This window comes from Ornithodoros turicata, chromosome 8 (genome assembly GCF_037126465.1).
Source record: "Ornithodoros turicata isolate Travis chromosome 8, ASM3712646v1, whole genome shotgun sequence".
NCBI lineage: Eukaryota > Metazoa > Arthropoda > Arachnida > Ixodida > Argasidae > Ornithodoros > Ornithodoros turicata.
Window position 1 is genome coordinate 31,256,971 of NC_088208.1, and position 15,299 is coordinate 31,272,269.

Sequence of the window (15,299 nt, forward strand, 5' to 3'; positions counted from 1 at the left end):
CCGTTTAGTACGGCATTTATTTTCCCGATCTTTTTTCTAGTCCGGACTGAGAATAACTCCACGTGATATCTCCAGCACGAAACTGGGAAACTTTTCCGAAGGGTCTGTTAAGAGTGGTTGAATTGGAAGGCCTCTAACGTGGGATGTCCTCCCGCGCGTCACATCCGCCTCATCTTGCGCCACCTCGAGCGCCTGAGAGAGAGCGGACGTGACGTAGCCACGAACGTCACATCCCGGCCTCTTACTAGGGGTCGTTCCGTGAGGCGGCGCGCAGAGGAGGAGGTAGGGAGGCTTGCCAAGATGGCGGCCTGCGGAGCCCTGCGAGGTCGTCGCTGAGCCGCGGTCATGCGGGAGCCCTGCGTCCCGCGGCTGGGGCGCCCATCGGTTGACCCAACAGAGTCCACAACAGTTCCTAATCCCATGAACTATGCCATTGGCGCCTAGGCATGGGACGCCATCATGGGAAGAGCTCCTCGGGCGGCTCCTGTGTACAGCCGCCGCCGCCCTCTCCGTCGCCTGCCAGACGACGCAGCCCGACATGCCTCCGCACTTCCTCAACTACAGGGTCTCGGCCCGCTGCAACGCCTCGTGCGCCCACGTCCTGGCTTCGACGCAGTGCAGTGACTTGCAGGGCCACTTGCCCTTTTGCAGCCACTTGCCCCTCCAGAGGGTGCTCGCTATTGGTGGTGGTGAGGACTGCGGCACAAGGCTCCATAGCGTACTCCAAAGGGACGCCATCGCTTGCCAGCTCAGCTGCGAGTTCCATGCTCTCCTGAGCAGATACGACTGTCTTGGAGGATACGCCGCCAAGTGGAACTGCCATTCTTGCGCTGTGAGTAGGATGCCAGCAGTCGCCATCTTGAGCCGACCCCCTCCCCCTTTTTCGTTGACCCTCTCGCGCCCACAGTGTGTGACCTCTGACCCGCTTCCTAGGGTCGGACCACCGAATACTGCTGCTGTACAACGCCTATTGTTTTCCTACACGTATCAGGCAGGTTGTGAAAGCGTATTCCCCCTCTCACATTTGCAAACCGATTCCCTCCTTCACAGAACCTCACATGGAACCTCTCGGAGGGGTCGTCGCAAACACGTGATACATGTATAATATACGTACGTGTGAACGCGGGATACAAATGGTATTCGTGGGTCCGTCATTATTTAACATTCGCATATACGTGGCCGTCCGACACTTTCATTCGTATTAGCGGTGGTTGCCCGAAACGCCGTCTCCCTTTACGAGTGCTCCGTTCATAGAACGCTTTCTCGTCACATCTTTCGTAGTTCGCACAAAAGAAGATTGGTCGACGAACATATTTTTTTTTACGGTAAAGCTAAACCGCACGCCCCGGTGTACGCTTCACCAACCTCGTGTAGCGGAATGTGACTCCATTGCGAAATTAACTGCGACGCATGAAATTCGGCCTAACAATTTCGATGCGACGTTCCGTCTATGATTGCACTTATTCATATTATTGTCATCTCTCCACTGGTATGACGTTCGGAAATCGAACGTGGGGCGCTGTTTCTAGGGGTCGAAATGATCGACTCCGTGATACTTCGGCCCCAAGAACGTTGCGCGAAAAAAAAAATATTTATGTAAGGTTGTTATTGCGATGCTTTCGTTAATCTTGGCTGTAGGCAAAAATACGTCTGCCTTGTGTACCGGACTTACGGTAACCACAAGTGTATAACATATGACTCGCCCTTGAAGAGTTGTAGGAATACGAGTATATCCCTACGGTATACGGGATGATCAGTATGCTAGCGAAATAACACTAGCACGTTCCGTGTTCCATGTATGGTCTCATGTACAGTGGACTGGATACAGCATGTTCAAATAACGAAAAAGTGTCCAGTATATGTTCTATAGTGTTTCTCGAACATAACGAGATAAACGAAGCAGTAATTGGTGACCGCACATTACTTTGAGAACAAGCAGACGGACATAAAGTGTGTTCTTCGCTTTCTTTTGCAATTTCCGTCAGAGCATGATCAATTGATTTTTTCTTTTTTCACCCAATAGATAAATTTGACACTCTCTGACATCACTCAGTCGAAACTCGGACAAACATCCGTGAGAGGAAATACCAAATTAACACAGATGACAACAACAACAAATGACGAAAAAGTGGTGATGACATGAGATAACACAGATGAGAAAGACCCGTTTCGTTTGGTTCTAATCTTGTGCAAAACATCATCTACGCCCTCCGCCGTACATTTCGAGAACAGCAGCGTAAAAGAAAGAAGGAAGTCACTGGAAAGGTTAGCCGGCTGTAGGACTCGAACCCACATCTTCTGGATAGCCGGTCCAGAGCTCTACCAATTGATCTAAGCTAACACTTTCTTTAGAGCTTTTCATTGAGCTATGTAGCCACACACACAAAACACAATTCAATAGATAATACGCGTATAAGAATGATTGTTGATGGTGTCCATTGTACACCTACACTAAGCTAAGCTAACACGCCTCCCCGGTGACTTCCAAGGGTGCGTCATTTCAAGGGTGTCAATTTCCATGGCTGTGTTGTCCTTTCTTCTGTGTTCTAGTCTCGTAACATCAATTTACCATCGTGTTCAGCAGCGTAAAAGTGTCACCAGAGGACTGGTACATATATATTCATGCTTAGCGGTTATAACGACGACAACAAATACATGAAATGATGATGAATGTGGAAATTTGTTACTTGATTTGTGGCTCCAGCGCACATTGGTTAGTATAAGATGTGGAATAATGAGGTGATGGGTGAACACTGATGCTGTCATCATCCATATCTTTGGTATGACGTGAAGTTTTCATGGCCTGATCATGTCAGTGCACAAAGTTGTATATAAGTCACAATACGAGGACAATATAAGGACGTATAAAGGTGACCAGTGCCCATTAGAAATTCCAGGAAGAAAAGCAGTGTTTGAAGGTGATACATAACCGATGTACAAGTGAACGATATCCGAACGATATAGCGCTTTCTCTTTCATTACAATCCAGATCACAGTTCACGATCAAGTGCTCGACATCTGGCGATTATGTAGAAAGTTTCTGCTCAGGCTGTTCCTTCGCGCCCTCCTTTTTCGGGGCCAAAATTGTAACCCGTATTCTTTTACCGACGTTTGTGGCTGCCACAGTTTTGAGCCACGTGGTTAGTGGCTCCATCGTCTAGCAGTTCAAGCTCAAGAACACACATGGCCGCTTTTATGGGTCGCTGTTTATTTGTGTTTCCGTTTTGTAAATTACCCCGTAAACTCGTAGCTCATGCCAAGATCGCTGCCGTGTCTTCTCCGTACAGTCATCTGGAGCGCTTCTAGGCAGCGAGCTCTTTTTCGTGCAGAAATAAACCGGCTCTATCTTTTTATGCCAAGAAAGAAAGAAATATCTAGATATACGGTATATATGTATATAAACGGCTACGACGCTGTGAATACATATTGCTCAACTCGTAAACTCACCTTAAAATACGAGTAAAGCCAGGAGGCAAATGGGAAAGGACTGTGCGGCGCTTTCTTGTTCTTATTCTTCTTCTTCTTTTTTTGTCACTATGCTACTACTGGTTCTTATTAACTTTCTACACATTCTACAGACGAGTGAGTAGCTGATATAACGAAACCACTACACGTCCCGTCACCAATTGTGTCACCAACCGTACACCAATTGTCCCGTCTCGCAGGATGTTGTAACCGAATATCGTTGTAACAGAGCCGCTATTCGTTATATGCGCGCGTCTCTCGTCGATTAAACGAACGAAAAGTGAGGCCCTCGAATAGATTTTGGCGGCTGCGTTGAAGGGAGTTTTCTCTCATGGATTTCTCCTTAGCTGATGTCGTCAAATTCCTCGTATATGTTTTAGGTATCTGGCCTCCAAGTGTGAAGGAAGCTTTCACGTTTCACGTCAAGCTTTGAAATTAGCTTAACTTCATATTTGGCTTATTTGGATACCGCGACAATAGAGCTTTCTATAGCGAGAGTGTATGGTATATTTAGTCGATTAATCTTAACACCTTACTTAGCATGTGTGCTTTAGCATACGATAAAGGACGTCTCGAGTGTACGCGGACTGATATGGAGAGTGAGCGCGGTTGAACGCTGTGCGTGTCACTCCTTGCCTTTAGGGCATTTTATACCATGATCAACTAGTGATATTAAACGGTAGGAGCAACTTATTTATTTACACATGGTAACGAGACTTTCGTGCACGAAATTGCACTTCTTCAGGTTACCTGAAGAAGTGCAGTCTAGTGCACGAAAGTCTTGTTACCATGTGTAAATAAATAAGTTGCTCCTACCGTTTAATATCACTCTTTGATCTACTCATCACCGGCAACTTGATATCGTCTACTACGTAGACAGTTCTCGACAGAAGCAGACAGTAAATATCGATATGAGCGGGCTGGTTACGTCGTGTTTAATTTACAACCGCGGATATGCCTGAGTCTATAGCGCGGAAACTGTATCCAACATGTGTGGTCTCCGTGGAAGGAGCGAGCGCTCAAAAGCTTCTGTAAACACATCCCGTTCATGGAAAGGCAGCCATTCAAAAGACGGTGGAGGATATTTTCGACCTCAAGCGTGGTTCGTTTACAACCAGTCATAATTTTTATCGTGATGTATGCGCCGTGCGTAGAATTAGTAGTAACGTAAAGTGTCGTATTCTAACTTCTGCACGAATAGCCGTTGACATAGATATATCATTTGGTAGATTATTCGTAGAGCTCTATGTAGCTTTTAAGAACAGACTATTGTGATTGAACAAAACGTTGCATTAAAAATTGAAAAGGAAATAGCGTAGTTAAAACTCGAAGAGCACAATCTACCATGTCGGGAGATATTGTAACAATGCGTGCAATGTTTAAAAGGGCTGCATGACATAAAAATGGGTAACCATCAAGGTTTTTGTACACACACTACACACGGTAATTTGCATTCATGTCACGTCTTAATTGTGCTAAGCAACAACAACTTGATTTTATGTTGATGATTGGGGATGTGGTGATGATTTTTACTTCACGAATTCGGAAGCATATAGCCACAACGCACTATTTCCAATCAAAATCACGGGGCTTCTCGTACGATCTTCACAGAAATTTGGAACCCGAAAATTCACCGCTCGGCCAGGACGCCGGCTGAAATCTGCGATTTTGAAATTGTTATTTAGAACTGTTGGAAACGTTAGCACTGTTGTTTGGAGTTGCCCCAGTTTACCCCTTAGTACTTGGGTATTGGACCACAGGGTTAAACACCGTCACTCATAAGTGGGATCTTTAGAGGGTTCCTGCAACGCTGCACGTTGGTTTCCCTTAGTGAAAACAGGGCACCCGTACTCGTGTACACTCAGGGTCGCGCGAATATCCATTGATTAGTGACGTGATAGAATGTTTTTTTTTTGTTTGCTTGTTTGTTTTTTCACACGAAAGTCTCGTAACATGTTGATGTCGTAACAGCTGATGTTCATCATCGGTTGCTCCGCAGGGCAAGCAAGGGAGCGCTGTGAGTAACGTTAGTAGTAATGTATAACAAATAAAATCAATATAAATGAATTAGAAATAATAAGTATAACGTTATTGGTCAATTGCGTTATTTTTTTTTTTTTTTTTACTTCGGTACGTTTTTTGATGTGTCTCAGTATGACATGCTGTTTCGCGGTCCTGCTGAACACTCTTTATTTGTTCGCGTGCAGCGGAGATTGCCGGCATTAAATTTGATTAGCAGGACATTTTCCTTGTTTGTAATCTCATTGGATTTCAGGGTACATTAGATACAGTCACGTTAGATAAGCAAAAATATTAGTCCTTCTGCTACCATGCTGCTGCGGAAAGACAAAATAAAAAGCAACCATAGTGGAACTCTGCTAGAACTAGAGCTGGCGGTTGGTGTTCTAAATGCGATTCCATTATGTTTTTTTTTTAAAGTGACCCCCAATACACATACATGACGAAGGATGGGACAAGGCCAGTGGATAATGCGTTGTATCAGATAATGCGTCTATATCTTTTCTGTTTCGTTTTCCGGGTATGCACAGCTACACTCCAAGAGAACAAAAAGGGGAGATATTTTACTCCTTTTGAGGACTACACGCATTGACACAACCATTAGTCCCTTTTAGGACTAAATACACTGAAGTTCCTGCTAAGCTTAGGGACTATTTGCAGTGCTGGGGAGTAAATTTCAGAGTCAGAAGAGTAAATGGGAAATAATTGCAGTCTCGTGGGAGGGGGGGGGGGGGCGTTGAAGCTGTAAGTAATCCCCAATTTGCCGTTCGTTTTCTTAAAATGCATGCTTCTAAAAGCATGGAATGCTTGTCTCTTCAGCAACAGGTTCGTAACTCAAGCTAACAAACAAATGCGTCGTAACCGCTATAGTGTTCACGGTGCAGTAAATTGCAGTAACAGCAGAAACGTAAATACGTTAAATGGCCAACATTATTAGAACGATACTTAATATCCTATCAGCGCCTTTGTCCTGCCACACGACAAACAAAACGAGGCAGCATGAAAGGACGAATTGCAGACAATGCTTCTGTCTCCCGGAATGTGCGGCAGATGAAGAAGTAGACCCAGCATCGCGGCAACTCGTCATTGTTGAACGATGAGCTCGGTTTGTCTGCAGGTTATTTGTGGCCAAAACGAAGCAGGAGGTCAGTGATGGCTAAAGGACTGCCCGGGACGCTGGAACAGAAAAGATGGAGTGCGTCTGGTAGACTCTTCCGCAAAGCGAGTGGGCATTGCAGGCAAAGCACGCTTTACAGGAATGCGTTTTCTTACTTTTTTTTAACGTTTGTACGGATTTTTGTAGTCGAAATCTAAGAGCACCGAAGATTTCTTCATTTATTTGGTACAAGCTTTTTCGTGTCGGGGCCGTGCTACGCCACGTACAAGTGCCCCTCTTGTACCCGACGAAGCACGAGAAGGCTTGTACCAAATAAATGTAGAAAGCTTCAATGTTTTTATATTTCGAGTGTTTTTGCCGTCGTGGACCTGTCTCTCCTTTTGTGCCATTCTCCAAGAACTTTAGTGCTAGTGCCAGACAAAAATGCTAGATTCTAAGAAGAAAGAAAAAAAAATAAACTGAAGCTACAGGTTTATACACAGCAAGAAACAAAGAAGTTAATTGGGAAGTAATTTCAGCTTGCAATTACTCCGTATGTTAGTCCTCTGGCCGAAAAGTTACTCCCCAGCAATGGAAACAGTCTCTAAATTAACTAAAATTACTCTCTCTCGCTTTTTTCTCCTCTCTCTTCTTCTTTGTTTTTCCCTTGAGCGTACGCAGTCCACAACAAACATCTATTGAAAGGGCAAAGCGCGCTGAGCAACTATATGTTGCGATACCAAGAGCTTATTAACAAAAAAACAAACAAAAAACAAAACTCCCGTTTAATTTCTCTAAAGGATGCCGTTCACTATGGTACCTGTCATTGTTTCTTTGCCGTTGCGAAATACACACCGCCACATGACCTTTCTTTGGTCGCCATGCGATTACTCGAGATTGCTATATGACACCCACCCGATCACATATCAACTGTCTCCTAATGAGATCCGTGACCTTTTCTTCCGAATTTGGATGATGGAATCTCTATCGAAACATTTCAAGAGCAATGCCTCACACGATACCGGTGCAAAGACTGAGCAGTTTTTATAATAACTATTAATAATTTCGAAATTCGTTTCACGTAGAAATTTTTCGACCGACCAGCGTGTCGCATATACTTTAGTTCGGGGGGGGGGGTATATTTATTAGACGAAAAGGAAAAAAAACGGGGAAAGGTCAGCCAAACGGGACGTCGGCTTGATATTCCAGAAATAAGAAATAATAAGAAATAAATAAAAAGAAAAGATAAGAATTAAAGAAAGAAAGAAATAGGAAGGAATAAGAAAGAATTAAAGGAAGAAAATTAAGAAATAAGAAATAAAGAAAAAGAATTTGGAAATTACGAAAAACTAACAGGTGATCAAAGAAGGATGAGGTAGATTAATGACAAAGACGACAAAAAAAAAGATGACTAACAAACGGTGAAGGAATGATGAGATGAATCACAGAAGAAGAATGAGATTTCACGACTGAGTTCACAGGCTGTTCATCAGACCTGAATCTCTCAAGAAAGTCAGAGCTGCTTTGGTCACAGACCGCTGTGTGTGATCTCGTACTGGGCCGAGCAGAGTGGCCAGAGAAAAGTCCGTGCTCCGCAGTTCGAGTAGGCATCCTCTCAACGTGGCTCGAGGGGTGTTAGTTCGGCTTCAAACAGTTTATCGGCAATGATGGTTCATTGGGAGTTGATGTTCGATTGCATTCTGCAAGTGAATGCAATGTAGAAATAGTATAAATGCAGTCTATAGGGTGGAGATGATTGAATCTGATCAAAAAGAATGGATTGGTTGATTGATTGCTTGATCTCAGGGGAATGGGAAGTGACCGAAGGGTGCTACAAAGACACGGTGTTCATTGTGAGTGTTTCCTTATCATTTAGTTTTTAATATATATCTGCCGCATGTGATAACTCATATATGTGATAACTCATTCAAATACTTTTTGCCCATATACTTTTCATAAAGAGAAACAATTTTCATTGATGTGCTGTCCCAACCTGCAGTTTCAGGAGAAACAGGAATCTACTTCATCTTCTTGCCTCTTCCTCTTATGTCCATGTTCTCGTTCGCTTATACTATGTCTAGGCAAGAATAATATATGCTTCACCAAAGCCCATCTCTTTTGACCATTTCCTGACCTGCAAGCGCTGAACTAGTTTTCCTGGGTCACACTGCTTCTGTTGTCTCCGAGTGGTTGGTAGCTTTTCGTTGCACATCACGTATCTGAACAATGATAATGATAATTTGTAGCTTTACCACGCGACGCAAGTATATGATCCTGAAGGATCAATGATCGGTCCGTATTTTTGTGAAGCACACACTCTAAGAAGGAAAAAAGGAACACTTTTAATAATAATAATAATAATAATAATAATAAAAATACTTTGGGAGATTAGATACACTGTCGCAACCATTACACCCTTTCGGGACTAAATGCGCGGAAGTTTATACGAATTTTAGGGAATTTTTTTTTTACCCGAGCGCTAAGGACGAAATTTCACGGTCAGGGGACTTAAAACATAGTAAGTTATAACTGTACCTTGGTTATGTTGGTAACCGACTGGATTCATCATTAAAAGCGCCAAGAAACGGACAAAAGTCAGGACTAAAAGCTAGAAGGCGGACTTTTTACTCTTTTAGACTTTAGAGTCTAGACTTTTAAAGATGAATCCAGGGGACCAAAACTGGGAGTAAATACGAGCTAGGAGACTAGAAGCTGTAATTGCTCGTCAATTTACTCTCTCTCTCTCTCTTTCTCTCCCCCGTTTCAGTGCACGGCAAAGAGAACTTAAAATCACTCGCGAAGAAACATGTGTCCATATAGACACCTTCTGTGCTATGCCGTTGCTGGCGTCCCCATCCGGAGTCGAACCTGGGACCTTGGGGTTACCACGTAACATTACCAACTAATCTACCGAACCCTATGCACGAAGAATTATATCCGGTTTGCGGGATTGCGTCTCGTGTATCACAGCTTTTGAGCAGGATTACCAGCCACAGGGAAAGCGCGACGGCTTCCCCTTCTTCTTATACATATACATACGCGTCCACAGAGGACATTTTCAAATCGTTTATTTCGATAAGGGTCAAGAAGGAAAAGTATGTCGAAGCGAGAGTCAAAGCCAAAGAGTAGATGCGGTTACTAAGAAACGAACTCCCATGCAGTGTGAGAGCTCCCAACGGAGATTTCGCTTCGATGGAACGACGCGTGGCACTCGTAGTATGTCGTGTTGATCAGTTATTCAAGATGCCACAACAATATAGTTCGGCTGACTAAAAGTCATGTTTCTTTATATATATATATATAGAGAGAGAGGGTGCGTCACGAAAGACTGACCACAATTTTTATTAAAAAGCTATGGGAGCAGCATAGATGTTGTTTTTGCAGTTGAGTTCTACGGCAAGGGCGGATATCCTCTGGAAGAGAGTATGTAACTACCAGATGTCTAGTTACCTGAAATTCATTAATTAAATTTTTAATTAAAAAATTTCGGGCAAAAGCGGGATAGCAGACTCAGAGACTATCCTCGTTGAACACCATTCCACGTTTAAAAAAATCCTGAAACACGCACGTGCGCTAAAATATCCATCCCCGAATTCTTGTATGCAAATGAGCCGAAACCGAAAAATCGCGCCTGAGAAGCGAACCACCCACGCCGACGGAGGTTTATCTGGCCAGCTGAGCGGCACCTACTCCAATTATCTTCACCGCTCCAAATCACGTGGCCCTCTCACGTGACATAAGCGCTGTACTTCCCGCGTTCCCGGTCTCCGGTTTCGGTTTCGGCTCATTTGCATATCAAAATTCGGAGCTGGATATTTTAACGCACGTGCGCTTTTCAAGATTCTTTACACGTGGGATGGTGTTCAACGAGGATAGTCTCTGAATCTGCTATCTCGCTTTTGCCCGAAATCCCCTAATTAAAAAGCTAATGAATGAATTTTAGGTAATTAGTCATCTCGTAGTTGCACACTTTCTTCGAGAGGATGTCCGCATGGCCGTAGAACTCAACTGCAAAAACAGCATCTATATGCTCCTCTCATAGGGTTTTTATAAAAATTCTGGTCAGTCTTACGTGAAGCACCCTGTATTATAATGTTTTCATCAGGAAATTCGAGTGCGTTAGCGCAAATTGGTCCAAGCTCTTAAGAGATACACTCTAAAGGGAGGGGGGAGGGGAAAGAATAAATTGGAGAGCAATTACAGCTCCTAGATTCCCTCATCGATTTATTTACTTATTTAGCAATACTGCTCGCACCGGCAGGTGCTATAGTGGGAGTGATCAAGCGCAACAATAAACGTAGCTGAATGAACTGACACTAGATTAGAGCCTGTTGCAATTGCCAGACCTGTAAAAATTACTTTCCCAAAGTAATTGAATTACGATTACAATTACAGGTTCACAAACGTAATTAAACTACAGTTACAATTACTGATTTTCTATTGTAATTCAATTACGATTACAATTACTTTAAAAAGTAATTGCGTTACCCTGAATTACATTCACAAAGTTCTCCGCAACGTGCAACTTTGATGTTTGAGCCTGCTGGCCGCGCGGCATCAGCTCCATCTCATCACCATTTCTTTAGGTGTGTGTTTGTGTTGATGTATAAATTTCTTGTATATGGGCTGGAAGATGACTACAGGTGACTAGGATGCTTGCTAGTTGTGCTTGTGGTAGATAAGTAAGCGAAGCCTTATATTTGGGCAATTCCCTTGCCATTTGAAAGGAACACTGAACATCACAGTCAAAAGGCTTTCTTTCTTCGGGTATGTTGAACAAAGTTGCTGATCAGAGTGCACCTTGTAATGCCTATTTGCTTTCAGGAGTAACGTATTTTAAAAGTTATTGTCCATAAGGTTGCCACGTCTCCTTGTGAGAACAAGACCATCAACCGAAAACAGACATTCCACGACGTTGTACTTCATGGTGACGAGCACACAAGGAAGATCGCTGTGGAAATGATTCAAACCTTAAACATTTGGCCTTCCCAGACAGGGTCCAAAGCAGTTCCGAAAGTAATTCAAAATGCGTTACTTGCAAACATTATTCAGTTACAGTTACAATTACGTCTAGTCGAATATAATTCTGGAACTAATTATTCACTTAACTACTGTAATTGAATTACTTGTAATTAATTACTTCTCATTAATTACTGTGCCCTAAACTTTGGCACCTGCTACCACAGTTTAGGTAGTTACCACCTAAACTGTGGCCACAGTTTAGGGCACACTGTTCAGGTCTGGCAATCGCTCACGCAACTTATTGAGAAAGTCTGACAGTGTGACACATTCAACTATAGCTTGTGGAAGGGAGTTCCAGCTCGAAATTGTGCGTGGGGGAGGAGGAGCTTAAAAAAAAAACATTATTAGTGCAAAATGGTTTACGTAAATGGTTACTATGCCTGAGTCGAGTACCTGCATGGATGTGTTGAGCTTTCCGTTGAGTATGCCAAGGCATTTTTAAGCTCAGCGTTTGAGCTCGCATAGATAGTGGAGTAATGTTTGCATCCTGTAGTAATTGCGTACGTGAATCATATCTTCCGAAAAAACAAATCTAATAGCTCTTCTCTCTACCTTTTCAAGTTCCGAGTTCTTTCCTTTGTTGCCTCTAGATTGCAGTTACTCCTCATTTTCGTCCCCTCAGCCTGAAATTTACTCCCTAATCCATGCACATTACTCCCTAATGCAAATAATTCCTAAACTCCGCATAAACTTGCATTCATTTATGTAGTCCCAAAAGAGGCTAATGGTTGTGACACTGCATCTGGTCTTTGAAAGACCAAAATTACTCACGTTTTTCTTACATGTGCATTGAATGCCCACAACGACGGAATGCAGCACGTATAGCGCTATTTGGTCGCCACTAAAGAGCCAGTCTTTTTATAAGTCGGATCTTTCGGTCGCAAAATCGATTTAAAAGCCCGGAAATGCATAGTATTGCGCACCAGCGCATATGGCGTTTTTCCATTCAGTCTTGAACACAAAGGTCTACCTCAATCGCAGTTTTGCTTCTTACGGTGAAGTCTATATACTGCGAACCTGCGGAGCAGTTCTAATCTTTTGCGTTGGAGCGGCGATGATTTTCGAGGACGAAAACATTTTTAAGAACGAATAATTTGGACAACACAGCGGCATATACATATAGCAGTTATAAGCTCCAGGCTTGTATTTCTTGTCTGAAAGCATTGGGACTGCACGCGGTTTGAATAGTAACTTCAAAACCGATAAAGGAAGTATACGAAGCGTATAGTAGTAGACACAAGACCGAACCGAACACACATGCAGCATATTATACAGGGTTACACAGCATACAAGCATCATGCGTTGAGAAGGATCACTGCATGAAGCAGTGCTCACTTTGTGTTATGCCCCCTGTTCCTGCGTCTTTTATTTTATTTTTTTATTTTTAGCTATTCGAATACATTCGAGACATCGCTTCGATTCGGAATGCGAATCGCATATGCAGTTAATCGGCTCGGTATCCGAAAAATCCCAACTTTTCGCACCGTCATTAGGCTGCCGGCGTATTCAAATCACCCGCCGGCTGGTTCCGCATTCAAAATTCCAGCAGCTGTACTATGCCGGCCCGCGTTCGCCCACGAAGACCTTCCGTTGCGTTGGCTCAAGCGGAGAGACCAGTCAGCAGCCGGCGCCCGCGCGGGCGTTAACGGTTCTCATCGTGGACTGAGCGCTTCATCGTGCGAGCTGCGTCTCCCCGAATCGTTCGGTTCCGAGGAGGGCGCTACCGGATATCGACCGGGTAGTTCCTACTCTTCGGGGCGGGGATGTTCTGGTGGCCGGGGTCCCGGTCGTCACTGTGTTCCACTTGCGTACTGCTACGCATAGGAGTCCAAAGTGAGAGTTATTGTCTGCTCGGTTGTTGTCGGTTGAGTGCGACTTTGCTCGTGACTCAGGCTCAAGTCTTCCTTCGCTGGACTATATAGTATACGCACCAAAATTGCGTTGTCCGTGTTTTCTATATAGGACCAGGTCCGGATTTAGGATTGTGCGCTATCTTAAGTTGTTTGATCCACTCACGCACGTGGTGCAGTATCGTCGATGATATAGTAGGGCATAAATGCGGGGGAGCTAATGGAGGAACTCCACAGTCCACACCGAAGAAGACCCGCGTATGGGCGCATCAGGGAAAAAGCGGGACAAGACACAAACGACTGCTACGAGCGAAACGCTTAATTTCCCACGCACCGCCGTGTGTGTTTTTCTCGACTGTTGGCTAAATTAAATGCTTTGCTGATTTTGGTCGTTTGTGTCTTGTCGCCGTTTTCCCCTGTACTCAGACCCGGGGCTGTTTTTTAGTTATTATTTTTAAATAGCGAGCATCATCACACACCGCAAATATATAAGTAAAATCTCTCGAAATGGGGGGTCGCATGTGAGGAACGAGGGATAACGCCTACATTTACCCTGAGACATCTATAGAGAAAGTGCACGCTAAGAAAAATAAAAAAATCAATGGCGATTTAGCGGAAAATGCGAGAGAAATGCGTTAGCATTAAGCGCCTTTTCCGGTTCATACCTGACTTCCGGGTATCCACTTCCTGTCTAAACCCAACTTCCGGCTGTCCACTTCCGGTCTAAACCCAACTTCCGGTTGTCCACTTCCGGTCTATTCTTGACTTCCGGTATCCACTTCCGGTCTAACCCGACTTCCTGTTGTCTGCCTCCGGTCTGTACTTGACTTCCGGGTCTACAATTTCGATTACTATATGTAAGTCCATTTAGAACCTTTAATTAGCCTCAATTACTCTTAACTAACCTGTAATTACTCTTTAATTACCGGAGGTAACCGCGGGTTACCTGAGATAATCTTGAATTGCATTTAATTCATTTAACCATTCTCAATTCCCCTTTAATTGACGTTGATTACCTTTAATTACTCTTACTTCTTACTCTTAATTAATTAGGCTATTTCAATTTCAAATGATTTACCTCAATTTACACTTGCCCACTTTACATATCCACTTATACCTCAGCTTCGGTGAGGCTTCACCATCTCATACACGGACAGACACGCACACTTACATACAGCTTTTTCCAGTTTGACACTCCTAATGCTAACGCGTTAAAAAAAAAGAGAGAAATTTGAGTCCTTTTGTGGGACCAGATGCATTGGAAGTTTATGCGTTTACGTTAATTGAATGTGAGCATGTGAAGAAACGGCACCACCAATGGGATTCGAACTCACACCTTCTGATTACTGGTCAGAGATGCCACCATTGACACCATATGCTAGCTACCCTAACTTCAACGTACCAAGTCACCCACCATCAACGTATCCTATCTTACGTTGTTGCCAGTCACCCCCCCCCCACACACACACACACACATTCACACAGACGAACACACCGAGGCGGGCGGCATCTTTCTCATGTAACGTTGTAGTGGATGATGAGGCAATTAAACATAGAAGGACAAACACAACACGAGTCTCCCAACTCCCAGTTGCATACTTCAATCGAATGTTGAGTTTGAGTTTGATTATAGAAAAAAAAACCGGAAGATATTGAATCGAATGTATTGCTATCACGACCTACTAGATTATAACGACCATGTCATAGGCACCCCTTCCCAGCGCCGCATTTGGAAGCTAGCGGTGGCGCTACTCATCGGCCCGGCTATTGCTTCCTCAATTTCTGCAATACTTTGTACTTCAGCTTACCTTAGTATTTTTGTGCAAGCGCTGGATGTCCCTCGAGAG

At 43.8% G+C, this 15,299-nt stretch overlaps 2 protein-coding genes across 4 annotated transcripts in view; one reads left to right on the forward strand and one right to left on the reverse strand.

Moving 5' to 3' along the window:
* The first annotated feature begins 272 nt into the window (after positions 1-272).
* The window catches only part of LOC135366980 (uncharacterized), a 48,560-nt gene continuing 33,533 nt past the window's right edge, over positions 273-15,299 (forward strand). For all 3 annotated transcript variants that reach the window (XM_064600018.1, XM_064600020.1, XM_064600019.1), the window contains exon 1: positions 273-832. In XM_064600018.1, coding sequence (XP_064456088.1) covers positions 428-832 — 405 coding nt within the window. In that variant the 5' untranslated portion in view covers positions 273-427. The remainder of the gene's footprint in view (positions 833-15,299) is intronic.
* The window catches only part of LOC135366977 (ecto-NOX disulfide-thiol exchanger 2-like), a 54,473-nt gene continuing 45,209 nt past the window's right edge, over positions 6,036-15,299 (reverse strand). Inside the window, exon 12 of the mRNA XM_064600012.1 lies at positions 6,036-6,660. Within this exon, the coding sequence (XP_064456082.1) occupies positions 6,641-6,660 (20 nt within the window). The 3' untranslated portion in view covers positions 6,036-6,640. The remainder of the gene's footprint in view (positions 6,661-15,299) is intronic.